This window comes from Thermobia domestica, chromosome 3, assembly GCF_964235325.1.
Source record: "Thermobia domestica chromosome 3, izTheDome1.hap1.1, whole genome shotgun sequence".
Lineage (NCBI taxonomy): Eukaryota > Metazoa > Arthropoda > Insecta > Zygentoma > Lepismatidae > Thermobia > Thermobia domestica.
Window position 1 is genome coordinate 88,295,280 of NC_137456.1, and position 18,486 is coordinate 88,313,765.

General features: G+C 32.9%; 1 protein-coding gene across 1 annotated transcript in view; it reads left to right on the forward strand.

The window, feature by feature from the left end:
• LOC145680588 (VPS35 endosomal protein-sorting factor-like) overlaps nucleotides 1-18,486 on the forward strand; it is a 65,692-nt gene that overhangs the window by 36,166 nt on the left and 11,040 nt on the right. Inside the window, exons 10-16 of the mRNA XM_081751259.1 lie at nucleotides 2,057-2,157; nucleotides 3,914-4,095; nucleotides 4,741-4,884; nucleotides 6,825-6,991; nucleotides 8,252-8,414; nucleotides 9,866-10,058; nucleotides 17,027-17,166. Coding sequence (XP_081607385.1) covers nucleotides 2,057-2,157; nucleotides 3,914-4,095; nucleotides 4,741-4,884; nucleotides 6,825-6,991; nucleotides 8,252-8,414; nucleotides 9,866-10,058; nucleotides 17,027-17,166 — 1,090 coding nt within the window. The remainder of the gene's footprint in view (nucleotides 1-2,056; nucleotides 2,158-3,913; nucleotides 4,096-4,740; nucleotides 4,885-6,824; nucleotides 6,992-8,251; nucleotides 8,415-9,865; nucleotides 10,059-17,026; nucleotides 17,167-18,486) is intronic.

Genomic DNA, 18,486 nt, shown 5'->3' on the forward strand with positions numbered 1-18,486 from the left:
CTTTCTGTTGTATTAATAGATTAATCTGTAAACCTTTTATTTCCGTGATCACGCCTCTTCATGGATAGGTTGATAATGCGTGTGCTTCCTGCATACGTGGTTTCGGGTTCCATTCCCGGTGGGTATATTTGGCTCAGATTCAAATTTTAGTTTTTGTTCGGATCCTACTTCAGGTATTAATTTCCATGTTTTCTAGCCTCGATGTTTAAAATTGACGGTATGGAGTTTCTCGTATTTTTTCCTCCTGAGTGATTCGGTTGAAGAGGTGCCAAGAACAGTTATCAAAGTTGTGGTATGCCCTCATTGGCTTGTGAAAACTAATAATCAGGATTCTAATTAAATGTTTGGAGAATATGTTGATGAACGTCGTATTTGAAGTCCGTAAATTTGATTACCATATTTTAGGATTCTATAAAGCTTGTCGGTCTTATTCTATTATTATTACTTACCTCTTCTTAGTTTCTTTCTGTTGATTTTCCTTCTAAACATTTCTTCTTTATATTGTAATGTCTTTTAGGTAGAGACAATAATAGTCCGGAATTTAAACCCTTCGCCAAATTTATTTTATAAAATATTACAAAACAGTCTTTGTATCTACAATGAGAATATATCGGAATCTTCCTTATAACAAGCACAGGTGAAGGAAAGAAATACTTTTGCAAGGGAACCCTTTAGCTCATGGTAGCCTCCAGGGCATTTATAACGACTTCAGAATACGGTATTTTGGTAACCTCCTTAGCTCATAGCAGCCCCCAAAGGTTTAGGTTGTAGTTAGAAATCTCCTTAGCTCATGGCAACCTCCAGAGACTTGGCCAAGGTAATACTCTTTCTTCCTCAGGAGTAGGTGTAGGTTAAGCAATCAGTGGTCAACTGATACTTTTTTTCCTCTTCGGGCCCATTTTTGTAGGTGATTTCTGAGTGACTCCTTCCTCCTCGGGTTCCGTCATGCTGGCTTTATGTCTTTCTGGTTATCTTATATGTATCATCTGCTTGTACTGATGATTGTAAACAATAGTACGTGTTGTATGGATAACATATGCTCGCATTGAAAGGTGGGGATCCTTAAGTACATACTACGCCAAGGTTTCGACTTTACACTATAAGTTAAAATCGTGCTTAATTAAAAGCTCTAATACTTTACTTGTTCTAATAATAAATAGCAAAGTACGTTCATGTTCAGCATCATCACTATCTATTTTCAAATAATTGCATTGAAACCATTCAAATATTAATTGAATTGAAATCGTCACTATAGAAATACGCTTGTAATATATTACTGTAGAAAGACACACACACACACATACACACACGAATTAATGTTCATATCTAAATATGGTTGCGATCTTCCTATTTTGCAATAAGATCGTCATAAATTTAGAATCTGCAAATTGCCTTCACGCTAGCATAATCTGTTGACGTTATACAAGCAGGCAAGCAGTGCATGGAGCGGAGCGGCGAGTGGTGACTGCAATATTAGTAATTTGCATTACTCACAGACTGAGACATTTTCCTTTCATAATAAAGATTTCCATTGAAATCGCATATAACCACTTTCACGCTGTGCTCTGTGTCTGGTGGCAAATGCGCTAATTTCTTCGTAGGACTTTTTTTTTTTTTAGTATGGTCTTTCCTTTTGTCTATTGACGCATAAGTGTCGTAGACTATCGTTTGCGAACTTGATCTTCCGAACTACCAGTAAGACCCCTAATGAAACCGCATTGAATGGCGGTTCACTCATAAGAAAATAGGGAACTACTTGTCTTGAAATTGTCTTCTTCGCCCCATTTAACTTTCTGTGTCATTAAGACAACAGTAGCCTTTTTCTGCTCCTTCACTAAATAATATATGCCTTTTCTTAGTTTTGCGTATGTTGCTCAGTTGTTCGATATTAATTTCTAGGCAGACTTCTCATGTGCTATAATATAACTTTAAATCCAAATTAATTAATTAATGTGTTTTATTTACGTGTGTGCATTTTACACATTTATTTAATGTGTTCACATATGATACATGACACTTTTGCTTGCATATGATTTCTCTCTCTCTCTCTTTACAGTGCCCTACTTCTCAACTCCATCATGGCAGCTTTTAAACCAGCATACATAGCCAGTCGAGCTTTGCAGTTCGTAGAAATGGTATCAGGTTGCGACGATCAAGGTATAGATTTGAATCAGAAATGTGTATGTAATATGATATATTGCTTTGTTTGCAAAAAAAAAATAACTCCAGAAATATCACGGGACTGGGCGGTCTGTGTCAATTATGCCCAAATGCTGAGGATTTTTAGATTGTTCATTTATTATCCACTTTTTGTATAGCAAAAAATTAATGTCTTGCGGCCTGAGTTGACTCCTCCCCTCCCCTCCGCGGGTAGTAGATGTAACCCCTTTTCTTTTTTTTTTTTTTTTTTTTTTTTTTTTTGTTTTTAGTGCAAACCTCACATTGTTTTGAATAATAATGTTAGCTCTGTCTGTTATATAAACACAAGCTTACAAACACATTTTCTAGTGTTAGTTATACACTCCTCCCTTCTTCAGTGATATATTTTAGTAGAAATGGCACAACTTTTGAACTTGGATGTATTCACGATCTGGCTATAATTTTGAACGGTCGACTCGATTCTGTTAGCGTCTCTTGCTTACGTAGCTATGTATTTCGTAATTTGCATAGAATATCTTGTCTATTTATGATGTCCAGCAAATATCTTGTCCCGTGGAAAATAATATGATATGATGGACGTACAGGAAAATCATGAAAGTGTTTCATATTAGGAGAGCGAAGAAGATCCTACTGAAGGAAATAATCTCATATATGATGAATCCAGTGCTTTAATAATGTCAGTAATACCATATACGTAACAATCCACAATAAATATAAAGTAGATCAACCTCAAAGGTTTCTGTTATTCAGTTTAGTACAAGATGTTAACTCAAATTCAATAGATATAGTATAATAATCTCTTGAAAGCAGCACGGACAAATTTTACTTGCCCATTCACGTGGCAAATAGAAGCCTGGCATTTCTAGGAGTAAGATAAGAAAATCTGGTTTTTCTTTTAGAGTTAACGGCCAAGAAAGGATAGTAGCGTTTCTGCACTTTTTATTTCCTTTATTAGTTACAGTTATTCTGAGTTACAGTCGAACGTAGGTTTGCATTCATAAATTGAAATTACATTTTTAAGGCTTCGTGGTGTATGAAACAAACATCTTTAGAGTGCGTTTCATTATAGCAATGTATCGAGCGCGTAGTTCTGTCAGCTTCAATTTCTTCCGTATATATTTCATTACAGATCTCTTTCATATAATAATTTTCATTAACTACTATAAACTTAAATAAAGGTACTAAAGTGTGTGGACATATATATGTATGTATATTTATGACGATTGCAAGCTTGTATATGAATTAATTTTCTGGTTAATTGATTAATTGGAGTTTAAATCTCTTCCCACACCAAGATGGAACGTACTACGTAAATTAGAATAAGAACCACTTCTCAGTTCGGTGTCCACGATGAACACTTATCACTAGGAAAAACTCTGGATACCTTTGTCTTTAGAAAGTACGCATATTAATCACTTGGCTAAAAGAACGTATACATTCTCGTGACTTGAAGTATAGCAGTAATTTTTGTCTTCTATGAAACCATATTAACTAAACATAGAAGCTAACAAAAAATTCTGCTTCGATATATCGCCCATCAGTCTAATTTAATATCTGGTGAAGCTTGAACAGAGTTACACATACTAAAAATGCACAGAATATTAAAATTTATCTCTCTATTTTGTCATAAGAGAAATTCCTTGCGTCGTAATGTTAATGTCATTCTTATAGTATACTGATTTATCATTTTAATTTCGTAATTACTAGAGAGTTGTATTCTTTCTTTCTTTTTAATCTTTTTTATGTTTCTTAGGTTTTCCGCAGTACCTCCTGTTTCGTACCTTGGGCTTGTGTTTAGTGTTAGCGGATCCTCCTGAGGAGCATCGCCTACAAGTGTTAAATGATGTGTGGCGTGTTGTAACTCGACTGAACAATCCAACCCATTATGTGCATTGTGCTGAAGTATGGGTAGAATTTGCTGTCAGACATTTTACGGTAAGTAGGTGTCTTCTTCAGTCATCAGGATAAGTACCGAATATTTTAAAGAAATAATTCTAAAAAACCAAATTTATGCAATTGTCAGGATTGTCAGATTTCGTAAATGAGTTGGAACAGTCTTAAGAAATGTATAATTTATAAAAGAAATTATGTAAATACAACTTTTTTACGAAAAATAAGAAACTTTAATATTTGCTACATATCGCTAAATTGCTTTGTTTTAAGGGTTTATTTTATTGTTTATAAAAAAATTGAAAAACATCGTAAGTAAATACTATATTTATAAGGTGTAGTATTTAAAAGTTTTTTTATTTATTTTTATTAAATAATGTCTTTCACGATGTCGATAATATATTGAAGATATCTGCAATTACTCATAGATTATTAACTGACTTAACTGTAGTTTAACATAAGTGTAGGAATTTATTGAATTGCCGATGAGAAGTCATATATTTTTAATATTCCATAAAATTATTATAACACTTTTATATCCTATGCTATGGCATTATTCTTGTTACTGTATCGGTTTCAATTCTGAGTTTTGTAGCAGTATTTTGAGTAACTCCTACGCCTTTTATATCTACAGAATGCAAATGTTTGAAGGTCAAGGAAGTTATGGTAATTTGCAAATCTCTTTTGTAGACTCGAGAAGTGAACACATTTTTGAGTGACATAATCAAGCACATGACACCGGATAGAGCTTATGAAAATCATTACCCTCAACTTCAGGGAGTTATCGATAAAGTCTTGGCACATAATCATGATTTTGAGTCTCTGTTCACAATGGTAAGTAAACCTCTTTTCTTTAAAAATAAACAAAAGCTGATATTCTTCCTTTCATCAAAATAAATTAAAAGTATTTTAAATGTGAAGTAAACTGCAGTACAGTTTTTCTTGCAACATATAATAGGGAGAAATTTCTTATGAGTTTCTTTTTTTTTTGGGGGGGGGGGAGGGATCATAATTAAGGTAAGGATTATCCGTGCATTGTAGTAAGATGTTTATGTATTAATCAATTTTATTGCTATGGAGCATTTATATGCCATGAATAAAATACCTTACCTATCGATTTCAGAAGTAAAAATTTTGGGGTGGACTCTGTACGTTGGTGGTTGACTCACCGGGACGGTAAGCCTGAGACTTGGGTTCGATTCCTGGTCGATTTCACTTTTCTATTCAAGTTTCATTTAGTTCGTAGCTGTATGGTGTAAGAGCAAATTGGTTGTCTCTTTAATGTATCAGTGTATTCTTCTGTACTGAATTTTAAACTGAAACATTTCATCTATGTGAAATAGATATGGGCATATATACCTACATCATACATTCTTAGATACACGAGAATATGCAATTTTCTCTTCCAAAGAAGAGGGAAGCAGTTTTTTTAATCTATATGCTTTTTATTCCATATATTGTAAATCATACACCAGAGCCGTAAGTTTGACATTGTTTAGCACAATTTACTTCAGTTTCGTTCAAGTTGTACTTATATAGGGTTCAGCAGAAAAACCTGGCGATTTTTAAATTGAAAGTGTGAGCAAACTGGTCATTTCATACATGTTATATTATTATTATCATTATTTATTTTTCGAATTCAACTATAACTCAAAGTGCTTTGCTTACAAAAATTAGTTATGAAACATACAGCAGTGTCTGATAGTCGTATTCATGACTGGCATAATTGAAAGATTTTTGTTGTTGTTGTTATTGTTGGGGTCGACGGTGACATTGTAGCCGGTTTGCCATGTCATTTCAGTCGCCATGGAACATTAGGCAGCAGCATCGAGTATCGAGCATTTGTCTTAGAGTTGTTTTTATTATTATTATTATTATTATTATTATTATTATTATTATTATTATTATTATTATTATTATTATTATTATTATTATTATTGTTGTTGTTGTTGTTGTTGTTGTTGTTGTTGTTGTTGTTGTTGTTGTTGTTGTTGTTGTTGTTGTTGTTGTTGTTGTTGTTGTTGTTGTTGTTGTTGTTGTTGTTGTTGTTGTTGTTGTTGTTGTTGTTGTTGTTGTTGTTGTTGTTGTTGTTGTTGTTGTTGTTGTTGTTGTTGTTGTTGTTGTTGTTGTTGTTGTTGTTGTTGTTGTTGTTGTTGTTGTTGTTGTTGTTGTTGTTGTTGTTGTTGTTGTTGTTGTTGTTGTTGTTGTTGTTGTTGTTGTTGTTGTTGTTGTTGTTGTTGTTGTTGTTGTTGTTGTTGTTGTTGTTGACGACGACGACGACGACAATGAGTAAGCAAAACACTGAGCGGAAATAAAATATCATTAGTGAAACAATCAGACTAGTCACAATTTCAATTTGACTACTGGACCCTGTATAAAGCGAGGTAGAAAATTCAGATATGAATTGTTAATTTTAGTACACACACAAAAACACATAATATATTTTGTACTACTTATCACATTGATAATGAACTGAATAAATTGAAATTGAAATACTTGCTTATCTGAAGACTGTGTTCTTTCCCCCAAACCTGACAGTTGAACTTTGAGTTTAATAGCATCAACTGTCACGTTTCAGATATGTAACAGGCTGATGCTTTAAAGTAATAGGCTTATAAATGGAAATTAATACTTTAAAAGATATTGTGCTTCATAACCGTTATTTATTGGTGTGTGCATAAAATGTGCCTTATCTTTCATATTCGTAAAAAAAAAATACTTTTCCTCTCTTTACATTTAAAATAAGTGTTCTTTCTTTTACTTTTGTTTCACAGGACAAGTTTCTTCCTTTCCTTGATATGTTCCAGAAGGAATCTATTAAGGTAGAAGTGTGTAAGAATATAATGGATGCCTTCAATAAGCATCAGAAAGAGTCTACAAATGATGCTGTTATTATCAATGCGCTCACATTCATTTGCAGAGTAATGCATGATTCCGTGAAGTAAGTAAAAGATTGCTTTTCAAGCGGTTTACATTGTCATAATATGTATTGTTTGTAAGAAAATATAGTAAAATCGCCATTAATTCAAATTATAGTAAAGAGTCGGGTAATTTGATTTGGGAAAAGACATTGTTCGGAAAAAGTATGTATTTAGCGTGCACAATTTCTACTCATCAGTTAAAATTGACTTTATTTGTTATTTAATAAACTGGAAACAATTATTTAAGTTTCTAATTTGCATACGTTATTTTAAAAAATCAGAAGAGTCTTATCTCTTCAATTTAATCCAGAAAAATAACTCAGATTTAAAGAAGTAGTTTCTCCCGTACTCTTTAAGGGACGTGCACTGTTGACAAACCTACCTACTGATGATGAAAAGAAGCACACGTATCAAAATCAAACAACATGAAAGTAATGCTAAATGCCAAGACTTCCCTTTTTATGGGACATTAGAACACATAAAGGAAGGGTGCTTAATGGTAGTGCGCTCATGTCTCGTACGTGGGGTCCCTGGTTCGATTCCGGCTCCCGCCAAGTGGGCTTTGTGACTGACAAACATCGTGTACATGGATTTTCTCGGGACTCTCTCGTTTTCTCTCATTTACTTCTTTCATTCCACCACTATCATGTGTACTAAGGTATGAAGAACTCTTTCGTCTTTAGTAGAAAGACATATCCTAATCTTTCTTCGGGGAAAAACAATACAAGATCATTATTAAATAAGAAACATAAGAAATTACGTTCTATATTTTCGAAGTAAGAAATCTCTAAAAGACTTGGATGTCACATTTACATTTCTTTTTACATTTGTCAAAAATTTGATTGTAAAATAATATTTTAAGCAACAATAGTTTTATCTTTCAGTAAAAATTCATTTTAAATATTATGTAGAATATCTAAGGCATATGATATGGAAAGTTCGAAAAATATAAGGCAAATATAAGTAGTTATTGTGTAATGTTTTTGGTTTTAAATAATTCACTTCTTTATGAAGTACGGAAAGAGTGTCATTAGCATTGAGAATTTTTTATGTGGTTTAGTTTGTGGGTATAATGTCGAAACAAAAGCAAGCCAGTTAAAGCGTTCAGTTACGAAAAATGACAAGTTACGTTTGTCGTTACAATTCTACTGTATATTTTTTCAAATGAAAATGTTCACTATTTTCTTCCTTTAACACAATTGAAAATATGGAAGTCATATAACTCTTACATCATTGGTCTATGTTTTATAAGTGTGTAATATTCTTTCTCTTTCTTACAGCGCGTTAACAGTAGAAGATGAGAAGAGGCAAATAGGAAATCTAATATGTGGTTTCGTGAAGAAAGTAAGCTATGGAAGGGATTTTGAACAGCAATTAAGCTTTTACGTTGAAGCTAGGGCTTCCTTCTCAAATCTTGATACAGTTCAAGTGCAACTAGTCCAGGTACTTAGAGAGCATTTTTTTTTTGTTTTTTTTTTTTTTTTTTTTGTTTAATATAAATGTTGTAATGTATAGAAAATATTTCCTTAAGTTGAAGGCACAGAAAATAACGGGAAGTATTGATTTCATTGTTCCTGTTGAAATATGTACATTGAAAGAGTTTGGAGCTAAGATAATTAGCGTTAACATCGCAGTAACATTACGGTTTATATTTTAGTATTTGTAAGTCAATAAACATATATACATAGATTTCAGAATTAGATACTCTAAGAATGATGATGATAATGATTGTTTATTATTATTATTATTATTATTATTATTATTATTATTATTATTATTATTATTATTATTATTATTCCGAAACTGTATCTATTAATAAAATACATTTTATAGAGTTTCAATGAAGTTTCAAAGCCTAAAGGACAGTAAATTCGTATTTCAAAAATAAGAACATATAGTAATTTAAATAAAGCAGCTAGGTAGTAATGAAACAATTTTGCCCAGAATGCCAATATAGTCGGAACGACCGTAGCTTCTTTAGTTCATTTATCTTGATATGGTGATTGCAAATATAACGCTGTTTGGGAGATACCAACCTAGTTTTAAGTGTTTATAGAATTATGTAAGTATTCCATTATTTTTTAAAAGTGACTATATATATTAGTAACGTATCCCTATGAATTAATAATATTTTAACGTATTACAATAGTGACGAAATGAAATATCCACGATTTTGTCCACCAAAAAATAAATAAATAAATAAATAAAATAGATAAATAAATTCTACCGTTTTGATTTGTATCAATTTAAATATTTCAATACCTTCATTGTAATAGGACGTATATTATAAATTCCAAACTTCACAGGAAGGAAATATACTTGCTATTGGAAATATAAAATTAAGAGCATTTAATTTGTGTTGTTAGAAATCTTAAAATAACCAAGAAACCATCTTAAAAGAAACCAAGTGTATGGAAAAGCTCAAGCTGTTCTTCATCTTGAAATTTGCATACGTAGTAATACTAGAACGAAAGTGTCAGTATCGTATATCTTTATTATAAATAATTTCTAAATAATAACAAAAATGTGTCGAAAGAAGCATTTGTAACGCACTTTCATTAAGAATTTATGTTGAAAAATAAATAGTATTTAATGAAACAATATCTTTATTCTATCGACAAGTATTGACATTCTGAGATAATGATTTTTACTTGATGGAAGTTTACTTTCCTTTTCCTCGTTAAATATCAGAAGAGAACAAAATCATACGTCAGTTCTAGTAAATATCCATAGTTCCATTGAATTCAATCTACCTTAACTTTTTCGCCCTTCGTATTCGAACGTTGAATTCTTGAATATTATTATTAATTACCAAATAATTGTTTTACATTGATAGGATGTGTTGTAAATGTGTAGTTCTCCACAGAATACAATTGTACCATTTTATTTTTCAGAGTGTAAATCGTTTGTCTGTAGAGACGCGACGCATAGTAAAAGGTCATCATACGAGGAAGACGGCGTCGTTTGTCCGTGCGTGTGCTGCATACTGCTTTATCACAATTCCATCGATAGGTGCTGTGTTTATGCGTTTGCAGCTATATCTTCTGTCGGGTCAAGTAGCTTTACTCAATCAGTGTCTAGGACAAGGTGAGTTATTGTCCTTCTGAGTTGCTTGATAAGATTGCTCTTCAAGCGGTTTACGGTATAAGAGTTCTTTAGGTATTTTTTTTAATGAGCATAATACAGACTACAGTTTATTATTATTATTATTAATTATTGGTTTAAATTGTAGCGTCCGCTTGTAGCACCCTCCGGGAGAAAAAGAAAGGTCTGAATGGCCTCTGGTTTTTATCTCAGTCTTAGTGCTCCAGCTGCATATCATCAGGTATCACGTCCGAGAAGGCATATGCTAACCACTAATGAGTCATATAAGTTAATGTTTAAAAGTAATTTTTTTTTTAAAAAGTTTCGGAATCACCAATAAACTTTGAGGGAAACTCGTTGGCTTCCTGGTTGGTTTGTTTGTTTGCCTTCTTCTTCTTCTTCTTCTTCTTCAACAACAACAACAACAACAACAACAACAACAACAACAACAACAACAACAACAACAACAACAACAACAACAACAACAACAACAACAACAACAACAACAACAACAACATCATCATCATCATCATCATCATCATCATCATCATCATCATCATCATCATCATCATCATCATCATCATCATCATCATCATCATCATCATCATCATCATCATCATCATCATCATCATCATCATCATCATCATCATCATCATCATCATCATCATCATCATCATCATCATCATCATCATCATCATCATCATCATCATCATCATCATCATCATCATCATCATCATCATCATCATCATCATCATCATCATCATCATCATCATCATCATCATCATCATCATCATCATCATCATCATCATCATCATCATCATCATCATCATCATCATCATCATCATCATCATTATTATTATTATTATTATTATTATTATTATTATTATTATTATTATTATTATCATCATCATCATCATCATCATCATCATTATTATTATTATTATTATTATTATTATTATTATTATTATTATTATGTAATAATAATATAAGTTTTATTCAAGGTTTCTAGTTTTGGAAAAGATTTGCGGACAATGGTGAAAATCGAATTAATATAACCAAATATTGCAAGACATTAAAGTAGTATGTTCGTAACTGTTAGGAGTATGTGTGTCACTGCTAAATATTTAATGAAACAATATCTGTATCTGTGTCATTATTAGAAGACGCAATCTGATATTTAACAAGGTATAAATCAATTTATATATATTCAGTAAAGAAATATAGTTATAAACAGTCTGTTCCAGCAGAATTATCAGTTATTATTGGTAATTAACATCCTTTCTAGCACGACAAAATTTCTTTCTTTGTTGATGTTCTCGGATATTACCCATCAAAATGTCTCGGATATTACCCATCAGAATATTACCCTTAAGCATGTCTTTTTGTTACGCTCGATGTGATCTATTGATTGATATGTGTCTTATCTTTCTGTTAGGAATATTTTAGTTAATATATAGAAATTAAAGTTTAAGAGTTAATCATAATTTTTGGCGTAAAGTTTAAGGGTTATTCATGATTTTGAGCTTGAAGTTTAAGGGTTAATCATAATTTTTGGCTTGAAGTTTAAAAGTTAACCATAATTTTGGGCTTAAAATTTAAAAGTTAATCATAATTTTGGGCTTAAAGTTTAAGAGTTAATCATAATTTTGGGCTATATCTCATTAACCATACTAGATACTGTTTTGTTAAGATTATAATTAAGAGCTTCACGAGTGTGTATTTCAGTATCAATGTCACTTTAAGAGGGAGCATGATTTTCGTTCAGCATGAATTTATAGGTTTACTTTTTTTTTTCTTTCTTTCTTTTTAATTGCGAGGATGCTTGCGCTAATTGTCTACAGTGCAAATCCGAGTCTCTCATTCTAGAGATGCAAGGGCTCGGAAAAAAACCGGCTTTTTTGGAAAAAAACTCGGTTTTTTCTGCTTTGCTTTTTTGCTTCGGAAATTTTGGGCTTTTTTCAAAATACTGCTTTAAATTGATAAAACAGACTTTGTATCGCTTCTCTATAACACAAAAAATCATTTAATTAGTGGTTGATGCTGATAATAATATAAAACATCGAAAATAAACTATGAATTTCGAAAAAATATTTCAAACAATTTTTCTTCAACATATTTACATTATGAATTCCACAGGATTAACCAATGTATATAATAAGAATTTTTTAACCTCCTATATACAAAAGTAAGCAGAATTGGCAAGAACCGTGGTTGTTTTTGAAAATGCCAAAAACCCGTTTTTTGGGGGATGTTTAAACCAGGCTTTTTTTGGTTTAAACCAGGCTTTTTTGACTTAGATTTTTTGCTTTATGTATTTATATTACATATTCACAGAAACAGCCTAAGTTTGTTTCGCCTTGATGTTATTATGCAACAGCGGGGTTATGCCGGAAGAACTCCCATAAACTTAAAGAAGTGCGGTCAGTAAATTTCTTAAGTTGAGAATCTCCCGCCCTAGCCATTGGGAAAATCCCGTCATTACTTGAAATGTAAGACAATAACGGGAAAATCCTGTTATTGCTTTGCATGTAAAATTTAAAGGTCTACGTACCATAATCAGTACGCTAAAACTGAGGTATTAAATTACAAATTTAGTACCGGTACGTAGATATCATTGAAAGTCCAATCCAAGCTAATGTTGCAAGCTACGTAGGCAATCGATAAATTTTGCCAATTTCTATCAATATATTTAAGCAATATTGGCTTCTTTATAAAACAACACGCATTTAGGCATGTAGAATAATACAATTTGGTTTGTTTCGTATATTTAGGCTTAACATCCTTACGAAATACCGAGGTTATCAAGGAGAAGACTTTCGCTTAAACTGACATCCGAACCGCTACTTGGGTTACGCACGAAAGAAGGATTGTGGTTCGACCGAGAATTGAACATGGGACACCTTGATTAAAAGGTGAAAGGGAAATAAAACTATTGCAGGTGGTTTGATATCTGGAAACGTTACCATGAAGTTCACACGATTCGCATTTTTCATTCTTTTTATTTTTGTGGTTTAAACCAGTTATTAAAAAAAAAAGTTGGTGTAAATCAGCCAACCCTAAAAGTAAACACTTCTTTTTAAAGAATACACAAATAACTAGCAAAATAGTTTGTAGTATTTTTACTTCAAAATATTCCATACCCTCTTTTTGAAACAAAATAAAATTAAAATAAAACATAAGAGAAATACTTAGATTTATATGATACACTTAAAAGCTGCACATCTAGAGCTTTTGGTTCTGTATATTCTTGAAATTCTACAGTTGTTTTATAGAACCACCATCACAGTTTACCCAATCCTCAAGCTTTCTGAATTTTTAACAAGAGGGATTCAACATATCATTACGGAACTCCCCCCCCCCCAAAAAAAAAAAAAAAAGACTACGGAATATATTTAAGTTAAGCTAAATACAACTGCACAACAAACATGACTGAGTGATTAGCTTTTGCGCTTCTATCGGGAAGTCCGGGATTCAACCAGCATTCGACCATTCTGACAAAGCTTTTCTTCATTTCATCTGTGAATGTAGAAATAGTGCGTGTACTGTGAGTTGGGCGACTTCCTTTTTTATTGTTTTTAAATCGTTATTATTACTAATTACCAGCAGTGACGGTTTTGCGAAGGTTAGGGGGGCGGTCTTTCGGACTGAAGCCCGTTCCCCAAAGTTACGGAATGTCTGCAACAAACGAAATATCTATTATTTATGCCTTTAATCATAAACTTTAAGCTCCCGTCAAATAAAAATTACGAATGTTTAAAAAAACTAAACATTAGTAAGAAACCCTTCCCAAAATACTTTTCTAAGTCCGCCACTGATTCTCAGTATAAAATGATTTTTAAAGTTGTATCCGGAAGATTATTGCTAAACATACAAACGAAACGAAATATTAGTTATGCCTGTACTCATAAACTTCAAGTACTTCCCAAATAAAATTAGGACTTTTTAGGAAACGAAACAATCAGAAAAAACCTTCCTAAAGTACTTTTCAAAATCCGCTACTGATTATTTGTATAAATTGGTATTCAAGGTTGTGTCCGGAAAATTATTGCTAAATCACTTCACAGCTACAGTATAACAGAAATGTGGAAGTACGGTTTGACGGATATATTGAAAAACGTACGCTTTGACGGATAAATAGAAAAACGGGCAAGTTTAACTTTTGCGCTAGAAGCTAGAGTACTAAAAGCTCTTAGAAATGAAACACGGATGACAAACTAGAGAAGAAAAAAGATGTCGATAACTCAAAAGTTAAAATAAAGTTAAATAGCCTCTAAAATTACCCTCAAATACTACATTCTTCATGTTAGCTTTAATTCGTAAAACATGTGCTCCATCCATCTTGATGGTGAATTTCAGAGCGAAATATCACATTCAGGTCATGGAATTCTTATCTAACTATAGAATATACTATAAGAAAGCTATTTAGATAGAAAAATCATGAAGTTGAAAAAAGCCAAAATTTCCAAAATTCTCGTTTTTTTCCCAAAAAAGCCGGCTTTTTATGTGAGAAAAACCATCGATTCAAAAAAGCCGGCTTTTTTGCATCTCTATCTCATTCTGACCAAGAGCAGCAGCTGGTGATAGTTGATGACCTTCAGATTTCACTAAACGCACAGCACAACCTTCCTGGACATTAGTGTGGACTTTACCATACATTATGCAGCTTCTCCTCGCTTTGACCACGGTCTTTCTCGCATATTATTGTTGTAGGTTATCCACTTTTTATCACTCGTGATCAGTCTCTTCAGAAATGGCTGGAGTTCGGCACGTTTCAATAGAGATTTGCAGGAAGAAATTCGATCGGGTAAATGTTTTTGAGTCAAATCATGTGGCACCCAAATGTCTAGCTTCTTTTTGTAGCCAGCTATCTCCAAATAGTTCGACCCTATTTAATGATGGATGTTTAGGTCATTGATGAAACTTGATCGCTGACACGCCGATCTTGCTCAGCTTTTGGTAGAATATCATCAACTTTTGCTGTAAATGGTCATCTACTGCATGGAGCATCTTGGACATCGAAATTTCGAGAGCAATAGCGACGGAATCATCTTTTGGCTTTTGGTTTTGGTAATATATATATATCTTGCCTATCAAGAGCACAAATTTCTTCACGGGTCTGCGCAGCATTTACGCCTTTATCGAAATAAAATTGAAAATATTGAGCTGTTTTGCTCAAAGTTCACTCATCTTCACGGTGCAATATCTTACACCTGATTATAGGAATCCAACACTTTTTTGCACATCCACTAGTTCCAACTGTCAGTTGTCAAATGACATTAGACTGTAGCTACGACTCATATATACAGAAACTTGGGACATTAACGCCATTTTGTGCGCAAAAGGCTTACTGCAATTCAGACTACTTGATGTTTGATTGTTTTAGATCGCTGTTCTCAATTACCAGCAATTTAAGTCCTGATCTAGTATATTTCTAGTTTCAGCCAATTTTTGCAACAACGGATTACGCTTAAAACTTATTCTGGACGTAGAACAGCAAGTTTCAAATTGCTGAAAAGTCAGATATAATTACTTAACTTTGCAATTGAACAAAAATTCAGTGTCGTATGTATAAAATTCTTACTGATTTGGAATTTTTTTTTTTTAAAAAAAAAAAGCTAATCTGATATGTAAATTCACGTGTTTATTGGGGTAGTAGTGTAAATTTTAAGAAGAAAAGAAATCTGACAGAAGCATGACTTACGTGGTCGATAAAATTGTTTACGCAAAGCTTTTTGTATTTTTTTTCCCCATAATTCAAGGATACTGATTCCGATATAACTAATAAGATACTTCCATCCTTTCATTCTGATCTGAAAAGTATCAGGTTGCTTAAAAAGTATTGAGCATTTGAAGGTCAAAATTGAGAATACATTTATTGTTATTTCAAGATAACATTATGAAACAAATACACACCATTGTTGTTCGATAAACTTCCGCCATTTTTCCGGCAACACCACAATCTCGTCGTTATAGAAACTCTGTGGTTTCTAGTCAAGAAATTATGACAGGTGGTTTTCGCAGGCCTCTTTTGAAACTAACCTCTGCATAGACTGAAACAAATGATAATATGACGGTGCCAGTTCCAGGCTATACGGTGGCTGCTTTAAAACCTTCCAGGCAAGTTCTCTCAATTTTTGACGGGTCGTTAAATATGTATGCGATCTTGTGTTGTCAGTGTAATATATTGACACTCTTTCTATTGAGAATTTCTTTTGACTTGCAAGGTACACTCGCGCTAGTAATTGACAATACAGGTCCGAGTTTATCGTTCTGTCCGGCGGCAGCAGCTCGTTATGCATGATGGCTTTCAGATCCCACCAAATGCACAGCATAACCTTTCTGGGCGGCAATGTGGGCTTTGATATAAACTGTTGCCCTTATAATTGCTTCGGTCTTGATCTTTTCTTTCACACATTGTTGTAGGTTATCCACTTTCATCACTCGTGATCAATCGCCTCATAAATGGCTCCTGAGTTCCTTGCGTTTCGGCAGAGATTTGCAGATGGAATTTCGATTGAGTAAGTGTTTTTGAGTCACATAATGTGGCACCAAAACATCGATCTCCTTTTTATAGTCAACTTTCTCCAAGTTTAAATCATTGGCAATATTATGACTAGTTTTATGCCGGTCTTGCTTGTCTTTCGCTAGAATACTATCTACTAGTGCTTGGCCGCCCACTGCGAGGAGCGTCTTGGACATTGAAACGGACATTCTCATGTATCAATTTCAACTGTCATCTGTCAAATAACGGTAGATCCGTCCCGCTGCAACTTATATACCTTGAGAGATCAATACATTTTAAACAACCTGATACTACTGAGAAACTTATATATATATATATATATATATATATAAAGGTAACTGAAGTAAAATATGGAAGTATCAATACATGACTTCATATGTTTCTGATCTTATTCGTGGCATATTGTTATTTATCATTTCATTAAACATTGTGCACATTTTCTTTTCAGCCGATGCTTGTTTCAAGGCAGCATTAAGTCTTATTCCAGAATTACCGAAAACAATTGAAGTAGATGGAAAACATCGAAGTTCAGAACCTTATTTGGTTTCCTATTTGTGCCATTTCCTATCCACGCTTCTTGTAGTTCCTGTAAGTAAAATAAATAAATATACTCTCTTCGATTCGTATTAACAATCAGGAAGGCAGTTGAAAATACACTCTTTCTTTCTGCTTGGTAGCCGGAATATACCTTAACTGAATCGGCTTTTGAAAATGAAAGTGATATTAAATCTTTATTTTAACTTACTTCGCATGTCTCTTTCGCTGGAGAAGATGGATAATAGTTGCAAGAGAATGATGAAGAAATTGGTGGGACTAGAAGGTAGGAGGGAATGGTGGAAGCTCTCAGAAAACCTATAGATTTACTATTTTCACCACAAGTTCACAGGACCTGGAACCGAACCAAGGATCCTTTACGCTAGAGGTATCAACTCTACAACTGAACCACTGTATTCCCTTATCTGCTCTTTACAGAACGATTTTAAAGTACATGAATCATAATGGAAAGTCTTAAAATATATATTGAGGTAACCAAGTATTTGAAACGTAAATAGAACTAATTCTTTTAACTGATGTTTGAATTTTAAACACATGGCAAAAATGCATAATATAACCTACGTGGTTGTAAGACCTCATTAAAGACACACACGTAGAGTCCAGTAGATAGATATCGAAGTGCAACACAAAATTACAATAAATTACATTGGTAATGCACGTAATCTTTTCATGTTTTTAGAATGTTTTTTCATTGAAAAGTGCTTATTTTACGTAGAGAAATTTAGCGAGCTTGTAGTAACAAGATAGACAAGCAAAAATAATGTAATGATAGTTCCAAGAGCACTGTAGTTACTGAAATCAGAAAATTGTTATCATAATTCGTTGTACATATCATATCACAATATACATATCAGCTTAGAGTTTTCTCCTATGTGTATTAGCGTTAATTATATGAAAAAAAATGTTTAATTGACTTGATGTAATAGCACTTCAATTACCACATGTTATTTGCTCATAGGTAATCACGAACACGAAATTTGGTGTTTTTGATACTACGAATGTCGTATTCAGTTGTGTAAACTCAATGCGCCGGGTGCAGGGGAGGGGGGAGACTGTTTTCAACTCATTGATATATTTTTTATTAGTGAGAAAATTTCTTTGTGATTTTTTCATTACATTGCACATTTGCCAATTCAACTCCTAGAAAAGAGAAAGGGTGAAAAGTCGTATTACATAGAAATTTATTATCGTGCTGTGTCATCACAGAATAACCGTTTCCTAGATTGCAATAATTTTTGGTACTGTGGCAGGTCCTCATGTGGGGCATGTCCACGACTTCAGTTTTTTAAAGACCATTTCAAGGGGTGAGAAGTAGGAGAAAAAAAATTTACTATTGTAATGTATTTAGTGTGG